The sequence below is a fragment of the Scheffersomyces coipomensis genome (genome assembly GCF_036884675.1).
Source record: "Scheffersomyces coipomensis strain NRRL Y-17651 chromosome Unknown DFJ63scaffold_7, whole genome shotgun sequence".
Lineage (NCBI taxonomy): Eukaryota > Fungi > Ascomycota > Pichiomycetes > Serinales > Debaryomycetaceae > Scheffersomyces > Scheffersomyces coipomensis.
The window spans coordinates 193,837-211,855 of NW_027042898.1; the positions used below are offsets into that span (position 1 = coordinate 193,837).

The window sequence follows — 18,019 nt, forward strand, 5'->3', positions numbered from 1 at the left end:
CACCAAATCAAGTCAAAAATCAAACCAAAAAAAATAAATAAATAAAGTAATACAAAATTCAAAAAAAGTCAAAAAGTCAAAAAAATGGTTAAACGATTCTGCTGGTAAGAGTGTGGATTATTAATGTAAGTATAATCTAATCCAATCCTGGAAAGAAACCGGCAATGTTAGGCTGATTTGACTAAAATCGGAGTATAAAAAGGTAAGGATATGAAGTACCTTATACCACATTTTGTAAGCTAAAATAAAATAGTGATGCGATTCCATAAACCTCCGGGGTAAAATGTTAAAAAACTGAAATACCGAAAAACACCAACAAATATTTTTTTTACACAACGGGAAACGAAAATGAACTGATATTGATAATTAGGTTGAGTTAGTAATGGTTGTGTTATTGTGTAGAATGTGGAGTATTTATAGTATGAGTGGAGTTTATAGTATATAAAAGAGGTAAATGGTATGGTTATAAAATAGAAGATACTATAAATACGGAGTAAATGGGCCAATGTGAGCTGTAGAATTGATAATGAAGGGGAAAGGATAAACTGGAGTCTAGATCATAACTATAATTTATCCTAATCAAGGATAAATACCTTGAAATTGCCTTATTTAGTCCGGTTTCAGTTAAAAGTTAAATCAAAAAAAAAATTTACCGCTAAAAATTTGGTGGTCGGCAGCGTCGCTAAATTTTTCATATGACAGTTTAACGGAAATATAAAATTATATAAATAACGAATGAATCTAAAACTCTAAATAAATAAATAATAATAACGGTGTTGTTGTGTCGGATTAACCTATAGTAATTAGATCTACATGTATCGATTATAGTGTGTATATGGTGTCTACCTGTTACAGTATCAATGACCTCGTTTAAGCTGATGTCTCCACATTAAATTTGTTCTATTATTTCACATTCTTTTTTCCCAATTTGGGTTACCCCAGATTTTTACAGAACCAAATTTTCATTCGCCCTTTGAAATTGTGAGAGCTGTGTATAGTGAGAGTTAAATTTAGTGACAATAATGAAATTTTTAGTTATTTCAATAACTTTAAACTATATTCATTTAGTATAATGTTTACTATTGTATGTAGAGTAGATTAATCCATGTATCCTTATCAAAGTCATGATATGTAGTTCCTGGCTTGCTTTGACTGACTTATCAAAACATAACATTGAACACGGTCAAGGGATATTTAACATAGTTAACTCTTTGAATACTGAATGGGTTATATTTACCGTCTATATAGTTAAACTGTTTCATTTACATAACAACATAATAACAATCTCTTTACTTTATTTGTTTGTTTATATGTTAAGTTACTATAATAAGTTACTAAAGTCACGGGATTATGACGTAGTGGAAATTCTCGTCTTTTTTTTTTGTTTAAACCTAATTATATATCGTTATATCTTATCAGATACTTTAGTAACTAATGATAATGTTTAACTGTCATTTATATAATTATAACATCATTACATATATCAATACTATTGAATAATCATCATCTTTCTTATCAACCATACTTTATATGGTTATCAGTAATCACTAAGAAATTCATCTGTCTAACCTGCACATAACCATTCCATTTTAGATCAAAACAAACCAATTTTTCCGGAGTGTCTTGGTAGTCAATTACAACAAATCAATCATCAATTTTGAATTTGAATGGTATATCAGTTGTGATTCAAGTATATCAAATCTGATTCATAAGGGCTATACATTCATTCATATCATTAGAGATCATTCCTACTTTTTATCATCTTTTTTTTCCTTGCATTCTCATACCTTTATTTATATCTATCATCGATGAAGAAAGACTCATCATCAAATCAAAATAAACAACCATCCCATACCCCTCGTCATACCCCCTTGGAACTGCCTCAACTTACTTTCACAGCGGCTGATGGTGGTAATGATGTAGGTAAACAACGTCAGATGTTTGGCACTACTAATCATATCCCACCATTAACTCTTGAATCTCATTCTCGTCATCATATTAGAAACCACGCAATTTCAAATTCAAATTTACTTCTATTACCTTCAACTTCATCATCGAATCAACATGGATCAACCATTAAGGCATTTCCAAGTTTATCTGTACTTGAAAACTATTCCCATAATTCAGAAAATCATCATCAGAAATCAATCCCAAAAATCAAATCTCTTGGTAAAATCGATATTAGATCACCTATCTTACCTCGGAATTCATCATCATTTTTAACTCCAGGTAATAATTCAGTATTTGCCTTGGATCAAGTCATAAGTAATATAAATGAGCAAACTTCGCTTTATACAGATGCTTCAAATCAATCGATCTCCACTAAATTATTAAGTATCGGTCCAAATGCTCTCATATTATTAAGAAATTATTATAATGATTTCACCACTATAGATTGGGCAAAAGCTTTTATACTGACTAATAAATTTAATTACGAATTATTTAAAAATGAAAAATATAAAGTTGAAAATGGTCAAACTTCAATCGTTCCTATCCCATTTTATTATAAGATTTATTATGTAATGGGGAAATGGGTATTAATTGTTATTATTGGATTTGTATTCTCTTTGATTGCATATACGATTGATAAGATTGAAATCTTATTAGTTGGGTTCAAACATGGATATTGTAAAACAAATTGGTTTGCAAGTCAAGTTTCTTGTTGTTTACCAAAATCTTCACCCATCAATAATAATAATCCTTCTCCTCCATTGCATGTCATGAATGTATTTAAATCAGGATACATTTTCAAATCGAATAATATCCAAGATCAATGCCAAGATTGGATATCGTGGTCAAATCTATTCGAAGATCATCCTATTTATAATCGATTCAGATTTGATTTCTTAATTTATGTGATATTAACCATCATATTAGCTCATTTTGCATGCCTTATTACATTAACTACTAAAATCACCAGTGGAACCGCCATAACTAATAATCAAGAAAATGTGGCTACTACTACTACAACTAATAATAGTGGAGAAAACTCAAGTAAAGATGAAGTTCATGATAAATTATCATCACCAGAATTTCAAATAACTCCAAAAGTAATGTATACCGCTTATGGATCAGGTGTACCTGAAGTTAAAACCATATTATCAGGATTCGTGATTAGAAGATTTTTAGGAACTTATACATTAATTACCAAAACCATCACTTTAATATTAGCCATTGCCTCAGGTATGGCATTAGGTAAAGAAGGTCCTTATGTTCATTTAGCAACGGCAGTAGGAAATATCGCTACTAGATTTTTCCCGTTCATTTATAACAATGAATTATTAAAGAAACAAATCTTATCAGCTAGTGCATCTGCTGGTGTAGCATTAGCATTTGGTTCACCCTTAGGTGGTGTTTTATTCATCCTTGAAGAAATTAATCATTATTTACCTTCTCATCAATTATTCCAAGTTTTCTTTTGTGCTATTATGTCTACTTTATTTTTGAAATTTTTAAACCCTTACGGTACAGGTAAGACTGTTTTGTTTGAATTGAACTATACTTCAGATTGGAATGCGATAGAATTATTATTCTTCATTAGTATTGGAGTTTCAGGTGGGATTTTTGGAGCGTTATTCGTTAAATTCGTGGGATGGTGGCCTACGAAATTTCGTCAATTAAAATTAATTAAAAATCATCCTTTATTTGAAGTATTTTGTATTTCATTACTAACGGGTTTAATCACATTTTGGAATAGGTATACAAAACAAGCATCTTCAGAATTAGTCTTGGATTTAGCCACTCCTTGTGATGTGGAATTAGATTCAACTTTATGTCCAACTACTCATCCTCAATACATCACCGAATTAAACTCATTATTATTTGCATTCATAGTAAAAGTGGTTTTAACTTTTGTCACATTCGGTTTGAAATTACCTTGTGGTATTTACGTCCCATCTATGGTGGTTGGAGCATTATATGGGAGAATATTTTCCTTATTCATTCAATATATGAATTTTAAATATAATTTAAGTATTACTGATATTAATACTTCTACAAGTGGATCAATTATGAAGTATATTTGTTCAGCTGATCGTGAAGATGGTAGATGTGTTGACTCTGGTATTTATTCCATGATTAGTGCAGGAGCATTCATGGCAGGGGTGACAAGAATGAATATAACTTTGGTAACTATTTTGTTTGAATTAACCAGTTCTTATACTTATGTGTTACCGATTTCTATAGCTATTGCAGTGGCTAATTGGAGTGCGGGATTATTAGAGAAACATTCATTATATGAAGCATTATTGATTAAGAATGATTATCCCTTCATGTCTGCTGAAAACGAAGCCATTGATCCATTCATGACAGCTGGAGATATCATAACTGATATGGATTCATGTGTTAGGGAAGATGACGACGAGGAAGAGGAAGAAGAAAGTGATGTTTATCAATCACCAATATCAAAAAAGAAATCAACTCAATTAAACATTGTAGAAGATTTAATGCATGATGATGGATCAGATCTCAAATTATTCATCGATATAACTGATGCGCCATACGTACCTATTGGAACCTTACTTTCTAAATTAAGACTATTGGCCGATAAATCTTTATTAGATGGATGTTTACCATTAATTAAAAATAAAGTATGTATTGGATTGATATACTTTTCCGAATTGGAATTATGTTTGGATAAATTACAAGAATTCATTACCAAATATAACATTGTTGATGAAATATATTGTAAATTATCATCTGATGTGAACTATACCAAACTAAATCAAAGACAAATTATCATTAATTATGAAAAGCATAATGCAAATATTTTAAAGAATTTATTCACCAGTCTTATGGAAATTGATTATTTTAATTATGGATCTATAGAAAGAAATGATGAAATTGAAGAATTATTTGAAGAATTAATCAATTTAATCCAATTTATTGATTATTCTCCTATTTTTATAAATCATGATAGTGAATTAAGTTTGGCTCATTTAATATTTGATAGAATTGGTAATCGAGTAATTGTATTATTAAAAAATGGTCATTATTATGGAGTATTACATAAGAAAGTATTAATTGATTATTGTCGAAGAGAAGAAAAGAAGTAAATAAGTAAATAAAACTATCTTCTATTTATCATGTTTCTAGCATTATAAGTCCTAGTATAAGTATATACATCAGTTCCCAAAGTTTTAAATAAATCAAAATTCTCTTGCATTTGAGAATAATTGAAAACTTCATTTTCCCAAAATTGATCTAAATCATGTAATATTGAATCGCTGGGAGGTGTGAGAACAAATATACTCCTTACATCATCTGATACGTCATTCCCTGTAATCATTTCTTCTATATAATGTGGTGGTACCCTGTGATAAAATACATTGATTTCACGTAAGTAATAAATTATCAGTCGATATAATTCACTACTCCACATTTTGATTCGAGTTAAAAGGATTCGATTTAATTTAATCATAAATTGATTTAATTCAGGATCATTAGTAAAGAATTTTAAAAGAGTTGTTAACAAAATTTTTACTGGAATTGAATCTTTCTTTAATTCATAATCAATATCGGACTCAATATATTCCTCAAATAAACTAGATAGTTCCATAGCAAGCACTTCTTGATCATTTTCAAACAAAAGATGAGCCATAACTCTTAATTCATTAGTATCAGTTTCAAAATCATAATCTCTAATTTCTTCAGCGAAAATGGATGTTGCTAAATGAGGATCATCTTGAACCATATTCCAAAATATTAATATAGAACAAAATTCATCTTCCTTAATATTTATATTCAATAATAAACATGAACAAATTTGTAAATTTGATAATAAACCTAAGATGTACTTTGACAGGCCACTATACGTTGATAATTTATATATAATTCGTACTACCATCAGCATATTAAATATACCCTCATTTAAATTATTCATTAACCAACCTTCTAGTTGGGAAGTTAATTTAAAACCTAATGCTTCAAAACAGTTACAGAGAATATATGTAAGGCAATTTATAGGATATTTTAAATTTTCTTCAATCGAATTATGTGGGGAATATCTTTCAGTAATATTGGCCAAATCATCAAACAACAGACAGTAATCACTCATAAACCAACGGCGAAGAAGAGTGTTATCTTCTTCATCAAAATTTATCAAGGTTTTTAAATTGACCATGATTTCGTGATCGGTAGTATGTTGAAAATAAAATTTTAATATATCATATGAAGGGAAACGAGCATCATCAAAAAGTTTCCTTATTCGAGATTTTAGAATAGAAGAATTTAATGATTCATTAGATATATCAAATGATTCAATCCACATAAGAGAAAACCAACCAGAAGCAAGCTCTTTTTTAACTGAAACAACATTGAAATAGGTTTTCAAAAGACTCCTTAAAGTAGTTGTTTCATTTTGTAACATTAATGAAAAATCAACATGATCAAAATGAGAGAATAAATAATTAAAAATGAATGAGTATTCTACTATTTTCTCATCATTTAACAATTCAGGATCAACTTCACTATTTGTAGTAAAACATTTCATTAAGAATAATAGAAACAATTTAAATATTAAGAGTTGATTACGGTACAAAGAGTGGTATTCAACACTGAGACAATTTAACGTAGAATATGAGAAAAATATACCAGATCTTATGGCATCAGAGAACTTTCTTTCATAGTTGTTTGGATTTGTAAGTAGCTTTCCTAAACTCTCTAATACAACTTTTAACTCAGCAATTAGTTTTTCCAATATATCCTTATTCATTTGTGTTCCTTGATTTTTAGACTTTAATAATTCCTCATGCTAAAGATTTCTGTTAGTTATTTGATTTCAATCATTGGTATGTCTCTGAAGTATTACATACACTTCTAATCACCTCTATTAACTTCCGTTTGCACTGGTGTATTTCTAATTCTGGATTGGTTTCAACATCATTATCCCAAAAGGTAGTCAAAAAATCATCATCTGAAGACAGCGGCTGATCAGGATTCTCATCATCCAATGTTTGCCCTGGCGGACTTCTAACCTCTTCACGGTCTCGTCCAAATTGGCTAAAAAGAGACATCAGAACCTCCAAAAGTGTTTTAAATCTGTTTCTGAAGAACCTAATCTGACCTAAATGTAAATAAACGTAAACCAATTTTAATATATAAGAAACGGCACTTAAAAAATTTTGTTTACATTATACGCTTTGTCCTTTTGTGTTCAGACAATTTTGAAACACAACCAAAACGAAAAAGAGTTTGCAACCAAAAAATAACAGACAGACAAAAACAAAAAAATGTCAGTTTGGTGGTGGGTCCTGTACATAAACCATCCCTTTGAAACAAATGTGTTAAAAGGGGATATCAATCCAAAAAGGTTCAAACAGGCGAAGGGGATAGACGGTGAATCCATCTATATATATGGGAGATCAAAGACTTTTTAAAGTCTAAGACAGATCTGTTTCATATAAATAGTACGGTATTGCCAGTTAACGTTAATAAAATCAGAAGTTTTTGATTGATTCCGTGTTTAACAAAAGTATCATGTTGCCAAATAAGTATACTTATAACAAGTTCGGTACAAGAGCACCAAACTCTTCATCATCATCATCGTCGTCATCTGATAGGTTGATGATGTCAAAGAGAAGTCTGAGTGATTCCAAGTTACTTTCGATTTCATCATCTACATCTACATCGTTATCTGCTGGTTCTGGTTTATCATCTTCATCTTCAACTCAATCACAAGATTTATCAAGAAGTAAAAGTCATAATGCAATGGAAATGGATTATTGTAATCATATTTTACATAGTAACAAGAATAAGAAGGTTCGTCCTACTAATAAGAGAAATGAAGAGTTAGGGATTCAATATATTAGAAATATTAATAATCCATTTGAAGGTTATCCAAAATTAAACAAGTTACATCAATTAAAAAGAAGTCAAATGGTTAAACATGCTGTCAAACCTTATGGAGTTAGAGTCCCCACTAATAATATAGTTCCTACGTTATATAATTGGATTGAAAATTATAATCTCAAGTTTGATGTTATTATGATTGGAGCATTAGTTGAAAATCAATTTATTTTACCTATATTAAATAATATTCCATTTCATAGATTATGTTCTAAACCGGGATTTTTATTTATTTGGGCTACAACTCAAAAGATTCAAGAATTAACTAATCTTTTAAATAATGATACTTTCAATAAGAAATTTAGAAGATCAGAAGAATTAATCTTTTTACCCATTGAAAAGGATTCACCCTATTTTCCTGGTGATGATGGTGATGAATCGATTCCTTTATTTGAAAGACAACAATGGCATTGTTGGATGTGTATCACCGGTACGGTTAGAAGAGCCACTGATAATCATTTAATTCATTGTAATATTGATACTGATTTACAAATTGAATCTTTCTCACCAAATTCAACATCATCAAAAAGAAATGTGGTTCCTGATGCATTATATAGAGTGGCAGAGAATTTTTCCAATTCAAATAGAAGATTACATATTATTCCTTCCAGAACTGGGTATGATTTACCTATTAGATTAAGATTAGGTTGGGTTATTATGAGTCCAGATGTTATGATTAATAACTTTAATCCTCAACAATATAAGGAAGAATTATATGCTAAATCATTAATTCAATATAAATCAACCACATCATCATCATCAAATATTACTATCCCAGGTACAGTTAATAATCAGAATAATAATAATATTCAATATTTAGTACCTCAAACTGATGAGATTGAAGACTTAAGACCAAAGAGTCCAGTCATTGCTAGTAAAAGTGGATAGTTAACCATACCTAGTTAGTTTGCTCTACCCATATATAGCTAGTTTTATAGAAAAAAGAAATCCATATTTATTCCATAGAGTTAAAAAGTTTATGCTACAACAATAATTTATAATTTGTATAATATAATCATATATTCAATAAAAATTTCATATAAAAATCTAAAAGGCATTAAAAGTTAGTAAAACAAGATCAACGTAAAAAACGACTTGAATAATCCCATCTCAAAACTTTCATATCATGAGGCTTCATTTAAATTGTTTGGTTTTCTTTATATATCAGATAAATTGATGAATGTTGGAAAAAGAAGTTTATCAGCATCGTAAAAACTAAGAGTGAGCTGAGTAAGGTTATCATCATAACAAAGAAAACCACAATATGAACCTCCCATAAAAGTCATGATTGATGGATTATTATCATTTCAATTGTAAACATACTCATTTCTATTGAATTAGAATTATACTATCATCATTTGGATATAGTTAGTTGATTTGATATAATAGAAAAGAATATAATACAATTTAAATTAAATTTGAATGAAAATTTTTTGTCTGTCTGTAAAAGAGCACAGAGATTTTGTTAGGGTCCGGGTAAATTTTCTGTACTGTATAGAGTGAAAAGTAAATTTATAAAGGGCTTGATTAAATGGTGATGAAAGAAGGATTATAGTTGGATTTATATAGCTTAAACTTTCTTATATGGGTTTAAAATTGTAATTCTATGTCTCTATATTCAAAACTCAAAGAAATAAACAAAGTAAAGTTAATTAAATTTAATGTTTTTACTAAATATTTATGTTGTTTTAACATTACTGCAAAAAAAAATACAAATTGAATCAATGATTATTTTACTCTCAAATAAATCACAGAAAGTGAAGTAAAAAGGAGAAGTTATATCCATATTAGCTTAACTACTAATATTTACTATACACTGATATATTTACTTTTATAATTTAATAAAAATTCATGAAGTTAAAACTGAATGAATTAATTTGTTAGTAGTTCGGAATTGATATTCGAGGCTATCGGCGACTTTTTTAACTATGTAATTCACGTGCCACAAATAAACAATTTGTGAGAAACATTTTCATTTTTCCTTCACATCAAAAGGTTTTGTGGTCTAGTTGGTTATGGCATCTGCTTAACACGCAGAACGTCCCCAGTTCGATCCTGGGCAAAATCATTTGATTTTTTTTTGGTTTTTGACTTTAGATTTGGCAGCAAATTAAATTTTTTTTTACATTTGTAAAACCATTTCCAATATATTCTATTGAATGTGATGTTAAAAACATAGAATCAATCAAGATAAAGGGACGAAAGCAACACTAACCGATAAGAAGCAATAATAACTTGGAAAGAAGAAAGAAATAAAAACAATACAATGTATATTTGTAACAATGGATCTTGGGTTTGGGATCTGGTTAACAAAACATTGCTATTGCTTAATATGAAAATAAAGTTTTAATAGTTACAGGGATAAAGATGAATTTAATATTGAATTAATTCACAATGAGAAGAAGTGTATTACTAGACTTGATTCTAGATGTTGATGGATTGATACTAAAGAGTGGTAAATGATAGCTGTTAAACATCTTCGTTAGCTTAATTATGTAAGTATAATTATCATTATAAAGTATTTTCACTACTTTGAAGTTGTCTAACAGCTAGAATTCACTAGTGAGTATCCAACTTTGATCATTACTATCATTACTATCACTATCAAGATAAAAACTCACGTAATATATCTAATATCAATCATAACACTATAAATCGTATTTGCTGTCTCAAACCTCAAACATTTTTTTTACGAGTTTGGAACTGCATTTTATTTTATGCATGATAAGAAAAAACATCTTGTAACAAAAATGCATTTTAAAAAGAGACTTGTGACAAAGCCCTGTCTCTCTCCTGCCGCTGCTGATGTAGCTGCTGCTGTTGTGTTAGATATCGGACAGGGTTCCTAAAAAAGATACAAAATAGTATTACCACATTTATTCATGACATAATTTTTTCATTCGTAATGGTGAATAGAGTAATTTGGGGCTCTACCCTAATTTACACCAAGATTGTATCTTCAAGAATCACAAAATCAAAAAAAGTGGCTATAATTCTAAGAAAATAAAACTACAATAGGTCCAAATCTCTCTGATTGCCGTTACTGCCTTATTCATAGTTTAGTAGAGCTATAGGTGAACTAACTCTAGAGTGTTATCAAATGTCATAACAGCAATAATAAATTATCGATAGATAATGACAATAGAGATAAAATGGAATGCAAAATTAAATATTACTGATAAAAAGACTAAGTCCTTACAAATTGTGTTGAAAAATAACCGAAATTACCCACAGAGATAGATATGGTAAAAATAATTACTGATCATTTTATTGATCATTTGATGATGTACCTACCTACATACATACCTACATACATAATAAATAATTTCATAGTGTGAAACATAATCTCTCGTGTGATTATTGAATTCTCTTTATTTCAAATTTGTTTCATCTATACGTTACTTACTTACATTAGATCTTCTTTTTAGTTATAGTATTACTCCATTTTATCCTGTATACCGCAAACAGCATCCCTTTTTTTTTTCTTACTTCATTCCTGCTAATTAAAAAAGAAACCAAAAAAAAAAAAAAAAAAATAAAAATAAAAATTATACACGTTTGAGAAATCAATCAAAGGAGAAGAAACAAAACTCCAACCCAACAACCAGAGGGAATTCATATTTTATTTATCAGTTTTAATCGTTTAATTTCAAAACTGTTGTTCTGGCGGTTTCATACTAGGTCCAGGTACATGGCTTGATTCATTCACTTTACTTCGTCTGTCGTTTGTCATCATCTGTTGAGCATTTGTACTTCCCCTCCACCCCTCCCTTAAAAGATACGCTTTACGCGGTTAGTTCCTTTCCTCCTTATCCCGCTGTCTTCCCTTGTCTCTTTACAACCACTACTTCAACCACATCAAATCAACAGTATTGAGTCCATCTAGAGGTAGTTGTCATCCTTATACAGCATCATCAACTGATCATCATGGATACTCCAGGTCCTTACTTGCTTCTTCTGACTTTACTGGAAGAAGTAAGATCAAGTTTGGTATTACATCCTCAAATCACTACTTTAAATCAATTATTCTTAAAGTATTTGAAAGAACCAAGATATCAATCTCCTTTAACTATAGTTGAATTATCTCATTTATTTCAATACTTTTATCGTGATTTGAAATCATTAGTTATAAATATCTTTACTCAATCAAATTCAACTAAAAAGCAACTTATATCAGTATCAAATTATTTTAATTCAAATCCTAAAAAGTTTGATTATTTATTAGCCATTGCTAATTATAGTCCATCATCTATTAAATTATTAAAAAGATCAGATCCTGATGCTATTCTTCAATTAAGAATCTTTAATTATTATAAATTTTTAATCATTTTTGAAAGTTTAGAATTAGCTCAATTAAATTTATTTAATTCAATTAATAATGATGATATTAAATTATATGATAAAATTTTTAAATTTGATCAAAAAGATATTATTTATCAAGAATTTTTAACAGAAAAATTAACTCTTTTAAAATCATTAAATTTATCATTCAGTTATTTTATTGAATCAAATAGTAATAATAAAGATAATCAAAAATTAATTAAATTCATAAATTCCATTAATAAAGTTGATATAATCTTAATTCAAAAGATTTTTAATGATTTAAATTGTAAAAATTTAACTCCTTATTCAAAATTATCTAATATTGTTTTAATTCATAAATTATTAATTAAAAATTTTATTAAAAGTGGTCAATTTAAAAATAATGAAATTAATAATGATGTTTTATTACCTACTTTGATTTATCTTATTATTTATAAATTAAATACTCAAGATCTTTATTTAAATTTCTTATTTATTAAGAATTTTTTAAATTTATTAGATCCTTATAGAGTGGAAATTTTTCCCTTAAATTTATATGCATCATCAAATTATAATCCAACTGTTGATAAAGCTAGTAATAAATATTATAAAACAGGGGATTTATTTGAATTTTTAAACATTTCAACTGATGGTAATAATAATGAAACTACTAATAATCAAGATGATCAAAATGATATTCAACAACAACAACAACAACAGATTCAAGAAGGAGGTTTATCTACTGATGAATTCTTCACTAATGATAAAGATATGATCAATTATTTATCTGAAACCTACATTAACAATGGTGAATTAAGTTATTATTTAACTAATTTTGAAGCTATCATTGTATTTTTATCAAATATCACTGTTAATGAATTATTATCTCATAATTCTTCATCATCACCTGAAGAAGTTGAAAAGTTAATTTCAGAAGCATCATCAAATAAGTTACTTACAAGTCCAATTAGTAAATTAGTGGATGAAGAACTTTTATCTCATTTCCAATTCCCGGATGGGAAATTAAATGAAGAAATACTGGGATCTCAAGCAGATTTAAATGCTATTAATCAAGATCCTTCACAAGAACAGCTTTCAACACAATCATCACAATCTCAAGTGCATACCGAAACTCAACCTCAACCACAAACTCAAAATAGATCAAGATCTTCTTCCATACTTAATACTATCAGTAATAGAATCAATGAAACAAGAACAAGATCAAATAGTTCAATCATGAATACTTTAAAACAATCTAATTCTGCATTATCAAAAGAAAGTTTTCCTACTTTAATGGATTCTAATTCTAATGATTCATCCTCTATTCAAACTGATTCATTAGATTTAAATAATGGATTTAATATGATGAAAAATATTTTAGGAAGATTTAGTTCATCAGTTGGTAATAGTCAACCATCTGATTTTTTTAGTCCTTTACCATCCCAACCTCAACAAATGGATGAAATGGTAAATTCAGGATTAGAATCTTCAAGTCCTCAAAGAAGATCAGCATCATTGATAAATAAATTATCCCCTCATCATTCAAGAACCCGATCTTCATCATTAGAAACTGCATTAAACGGTAATAATACCACTTTTGTTAATGGTATTCATTATAAAAGAAATTCAATTACGGCTAAATTAAGTAATGGTGTAACTGAATTCATGACTAAATTAAATAATCAACCTGCATTACCAAATTCGGCTTCCACTATAGTGTTACCAAGTCAAGCTCAAGATCAACAAGAACCACCAACACCATCATCTACCACATCTCATCATCAAAGTAATGGAAGTAATGGTAGCACAGATACTATTAATAAAAATATTTCCAATATTTCATTACATTCATTAGATAATGAACATATTGATTCAAATGGAGCCAATATATTTTCAACAACACCATCCAAAAAGGGAGGTGAAAGTAGAAGTAGAGGTACAAGTTTACAAATTATGGATAAATTTTTTAGTAATATTAGTCAACAATCTCAAAAATTTATGATGCCAGCTAGTACTTCAAGTAGTTTAGATCAACATATTTCAAATCATTCTCGATCACAATTGCATTTACAATCTCAACATTCTGATCTAAATTTATCAAATAATCAATTATTTAAATTTCATCAAATGGATTTTGATTCATTAACGATTAAAGATTTAAAAGAATTAAAACTGTCTTATGATCAATTATGCACTCAATATTTATTATTATCATCATCATCAACTGGTACAATAACTTCATTAGAGAATAATGCTGGTAGTGGTATAGTGCCAGAAGGTTCTATTTCAATTTCAAATGTTTCTGCACCCGCATCAGCAGGTGTCACCGCAAGTTCAACCAGTGCATCTATTGCTGAAGAAGATGAACACGAAGACCAAATTGATTCAGAAAGAAAGAGCGGTATAGAAGTATTAGATGATGCTAATGAAGAAGGAGAAGGATTAGAAGTAGGTGAACAAGTTGGGGAACATCAAGAAGAAGAAGAAGATGATGATGATGAGGAAGAGGAGGATTCAACATCGAATGGTGATTCAGGTAGTGATGAGGTTGCTAGTGGTGATACCATTGCCACTGATTCTTTAGCTCAAGTTGCTAAGATAGTTGATCTTCCGGTATTAGATGCCATAGCTGCATCTGCTACCATTGATTCTGTCTAAAGTCAAGGTTAGGGTAACGACTAATTGTCAGAATCTTTTTACGGTTATATCGTTAGGTTAATATTTTTTTATTTATTTATTTATAATCATATTCATATTCATATTCATATATATATATCTATTAATAGATTGGGATAAAATATACATACAAATTGTTATTTTATAAGACAAAACAAAATGGGTCAGGGTCCAAAACAACCAAGAATCTTTTTTACACTGATGACAGCGTGCGCCAACCAAAATCAGTAGAAATATCTAGAACAATCATCACAAACGCCCAAAGTTTGAAGGGTCTAGACGTAAGGCATATAAATAGTTAGCTAACGGTCGTATAAATTTTTTTCAAATTATAGGGAGGAAGAGCATCATACATTGATTTATTGATCTTATTATGAAATTATATGCTGATTCGTAGAAAACATCGTCACCGATCATCAATTGATGACTTTGATTTTTATCAACATGATGGAAATGATAGTGAATTACAACGACAAGAACATGAACAAGATGAAGATGAAGATGAAGAAGACTTATTAACTACTCTGAGAGGTAATAAGAGAATAAAACTTGATAATTTACTTAACGATTTGCATCTTAGCGAGGAGAATGTGGTGCCACCAACGACGGCAAGGATTTCAATAAAAGGATCCGATATACCTCAACTTATATATGATACGGATAGTGATAATGATAATAGTGATGATGGATCCAATAGAAAATATGTTATCAATAAGAATATTCAATCGTTTCAATTCATAAAGGAATTGAGTGAAAATAATGGAACCAAGACTAATATGAATGATTTGAATCAATATTTTCTGAATAAATTATTAGATGATTATCAACAATATATTGAATCGAATTTAAAAGTGATTAAATGGTATAATTATCGATTTTTAATTGTGATTAAATTTCAACATTGGTGTTTAAGATTGTTTAATCGATTTATAAGAAAATTCAATAATGAGAATCATTTGAAAATACCTAAATTCAATCATTATGATAAGATTATGAAACTTATTCAAGAGCAAAAGTTAGCGGTCAATGATTATTTAACTATTTTAAATAATGAGAATAACATTGATATGGCTAAATTACATCAAAAGCAACAACAACGGACTTTGAAACGCAAATCGAGGGTATTACTGCATCATCATCATCATGATTTAGATGATAACGAGGATCTTAAAGATATCAGATACAACTATTGGGATACACTCAAGTTTGATATAGATGTTGATCTTGACACAGAAAATGATATGGAACAAGAAATAGACGAAGATTACGATACTGAAGAAAGTAAAATTATAGAGATTCGGAATGAACCAGATCAAGATCAAGGTCTGAACTTGAACCTGGATATGGATATAGATTGATTGATACTATCAATCTATATAGTTAACTAATAATTAATGCATTTTACCAAACTTATGACTTAATGACGTACCATTTGCTACAAATGACGATGTAAAACCTATCTCTAAAGTCTAACTTAAATTGTGGAGAGACTGCGCGATCGCACTCGCGCTTCGCTATCGTTATCAGCCAGGACAAAATCCAAATTACAAAACCGTTACGGTATCATAATTGCAAACAAGATCAGTAGACTACAGGGTCCATAAGCATCCACACACATATGATTTGAGTATGATAGAGCTATTAGACTTACCTCCAGAAATACTACTATGTATATTCCAAAGCTTTAGTGCTTCTGAGTTAGATGAATTCATCCTTCGCATGATTAAATTGTTTGATACTGACGATAATAGATTGCTTGATCTTATGTATATTGCATTGTTTAGCAAGACATTACTCATCACCAATGATAACATAGCAGAGAAAGTACCTGATATATATCGACAATTACCGATTAACGATTTTGAAATCTTACTACTTTTACAACGTCATAAAAGCACGTTATTTCAACAATGTCAACCACAAAAGATTAGTATTCGATTCTTAAGGAAATCAGATGATTATCATCGATTCATAAGAGATCTTCAGCAGTTACATTATTCATTGAAAAGGAAAAAGAAAGGAACTACCGAACAGGGGAATCTAGATCAATTGGTAGTTTATTTCGAAACAAGATTTAAAGCGTTTGATGTTTATATTGATTGTAATTTACAAATGGTTGAAAATCCCACCAGTATTTCATCAGGTCTTATTCAAGTATTACTTGATTTAGCTGAAAATCCTTATCTAATAGCCAAATTAAAAAAGTTGACTTTAATAGCTAGTGATATTGGGACATTTTATGTTAAATCTTGGAGTCAATTATTTCATAGATTTGAAAATTTAATTGAATTAAACTTATCCAATAATGTTATTCAAAATACTTATGATGAGGTTGAAGATGTATTTTCAACTTCATTTAATTTCCCTCCACTTTTAAAATCACTTGATTTAAGTCAAAATTTAATTACAAACATTTCAGTAGGTTTTATAAAGAACTTACCTAGATCTTTAGTGGTGTTAAAGCTTAATGATAATATCATTGTTCATTTAGGTGATACTTTAAAGATCTCAAAACGATTACCCAATTTACGGAATCTCCAATTAAATAACAATCCTCATTTGGATTATATAAATGAAACTACTTTTATGGATATCACGAATAAAGACTTTTTATTGGAACTTAGAGGTAACAATATAAATAATGACGACATGGTTAAACTCAAGAATATGGCAAGGTTAGGTAAATTTACATTAGATATATGAAAGTTATGTGTATATAGTAGTATGTTTAATATATATATTGATTAAGGTGAATTATGGCCTAGGCCGATTTCCGGCATATAATTTCCAAAATTCTGTTGACAAATGTTTTTGGGTAAATTATCACATCAACGGAGTCGATCAGGAACGACGACTAAGACGACTTAAACGAATTAACACCAGTCAATTTGATACACCATAATAGATAAGGGAAGATCCTTAATGATACGACTTAATAGATTGATATGTGGTACGCATATTATAACTAAGGCGATCCCGATATCTAAATCGATGATATCATTGAATGCAAATCGTTCAATTTTTCAATTATCTAGATCAAAGCTTCAACCTCATAGTTTGATATCAAGTCCAAATCTAATAAGAAATGAGTTATCTCGTACATATAGATTGTTAACAATCCCAAAGAGATTGAACTCAACTTCTACCCCATTATCCAGTCCATCGTCATCATCATCTTCGTCATCATCAAATAGTT

At 29.1% G+C, this 18,019-nt stretch overlaps 7 protein-coding genes and 1 non-coding gene across 8 annotated transcripts; 7 read left to right on the forward strand and 1 right to left on the reverse strand. All coding sequences in view use genetic code 12, as the record gives it.

Moving 5' to 3' along the window:
* Positions 1–1,124: 1,124 nt before the first annotated feature.
* On the forward strand, positions 1,125–1,448 carry DFJ63DRAFT_315237 (uncharacterized protein; the record flags this gene model as incomplete). Its single annotated transcript, XM_064906511.1, has 1 exon — positions 1,125–1,448. One exon carries the CDS (start codon positions 1,125–1,127, stop codon positions 1,446–1,448), a length of 324 nt encoding a protein of 107 aa, XP_064759945.1.
* A 489-nt stretch (positions 1,449–1,937) lies between these two features.
* Positions 1,938–5,054, forward strand: GEF2 (Gef2p; the record flags this gene model as incomplete). Its single annotated transcript, XM_064905261.1, has 2 exons — positions 1,938–4,343; positions 4,413–5,054. The coding sequence occupies 2 exons, from the start codon at positions 1,938–1,940 to the stop codon at positions 5,052–5,054; spliced, it is 3,048 nt and encodes a 1,015-aa protein (XP_064759946.1).
* A 148-nt stretch (positions 5,055–5,202) lies between these two features.
* Positions 5,203–6,712, reverse strand: DFJ63DRAFT_337332 (uncharacterized protein; the record flags this gene model as incomplete). Its single annotated transcript, XM_064908535.1, has 2 exons — positions 5,203–5,225; positions 5,338–6,712. The coding sequence occupies 2 exons, from the start codon at positions 6,710–6,712 to the stop codon at positions 5,203–5,205; spliced, it is 1,398 nt and encodes a 465-aa protein (XP_064759947.1).
* Positions 6,713–7,476: 764 nt separating this feature from the next.
* On the forward strand, positions 7,477–8,733 carry KAR4 (Kar4p; the record flags this gene model as incomplete). Its single annotated transcript, XM_064905264.1, has 2 exons — positions 7,477–7,595; positions 7,689–8,733. The coding sequence occupies 2 exons, from the start codon at positions 7,477–7,479 to the stop codon at positions 8,731–8,733; spliced, it is 1,164 nt and encodes a 387-aa protein (XP_064759948.1).
* A 1,106-nt stretch (positions 8,734–9,839) lies between these two features.
* Positions 9,840–9,913, forward strand: DFJ63DRAFT_t119. The gene has a single exon. It is a non-coding gene; the product is annotated as a tRNA-Val (tRNA).
* Positions 9,914–11,363: 1,450 nt separating this feature from the next.
* Positions 11,364–14,961, forward strand: DFJ63DRAFT_320737 (uncharacterized protein). The gene has a single exon (XM_064907236.1). It carries the CDS (start codon positions 11,773–11,775, stop codon positions 14,803–14,805), a length of 3,033 nt encoding a protein of 1,010 aa, XP_064759949.1. The 5' UTR covers positions 11,364–11,772; the 3' UTR covers positions 14,806–14,961.
* A 245-nt stretch (positions 14,962–15,206) lies between these two features.
* On the forward strand, positions 15,207–16,181 carry DFJ63DRAFT_315241 (uncharacterized protein; the record flags this gene model as incomplete). Its single annotated transcript, XM_064906512.1, has 1 exon — positions 15,207–16,181. One exon carries the CDS (start codon positions 15,207–15,209, stop codon positions 16,179–16,181), a length of 975 nt encoding a protein of 324 aa, XP_064759950.1.
* Positions 16,182–16,316: 135 nt separating this feature from the next.
* DFJ63DRAFT_235485 (uncharacterized protein) lies at positions 16,317–17,577 on the forward strand. The gene has a single exon (XM_064904258.1). The coding sequence runs from the start codon at positions 16,453–16,455 to the stop codon at positions 17,524–17,526; it is 1,074 nt and encodes a 357-aa protein (XP_064759951.1). The 5' UTR covers positions 16,317–16,452; the 3' UTR covers positions 17,527–17,577.
* The last annotated feature ends 442 nt before the right edge of the window (positions 17,578–18,019 follow it).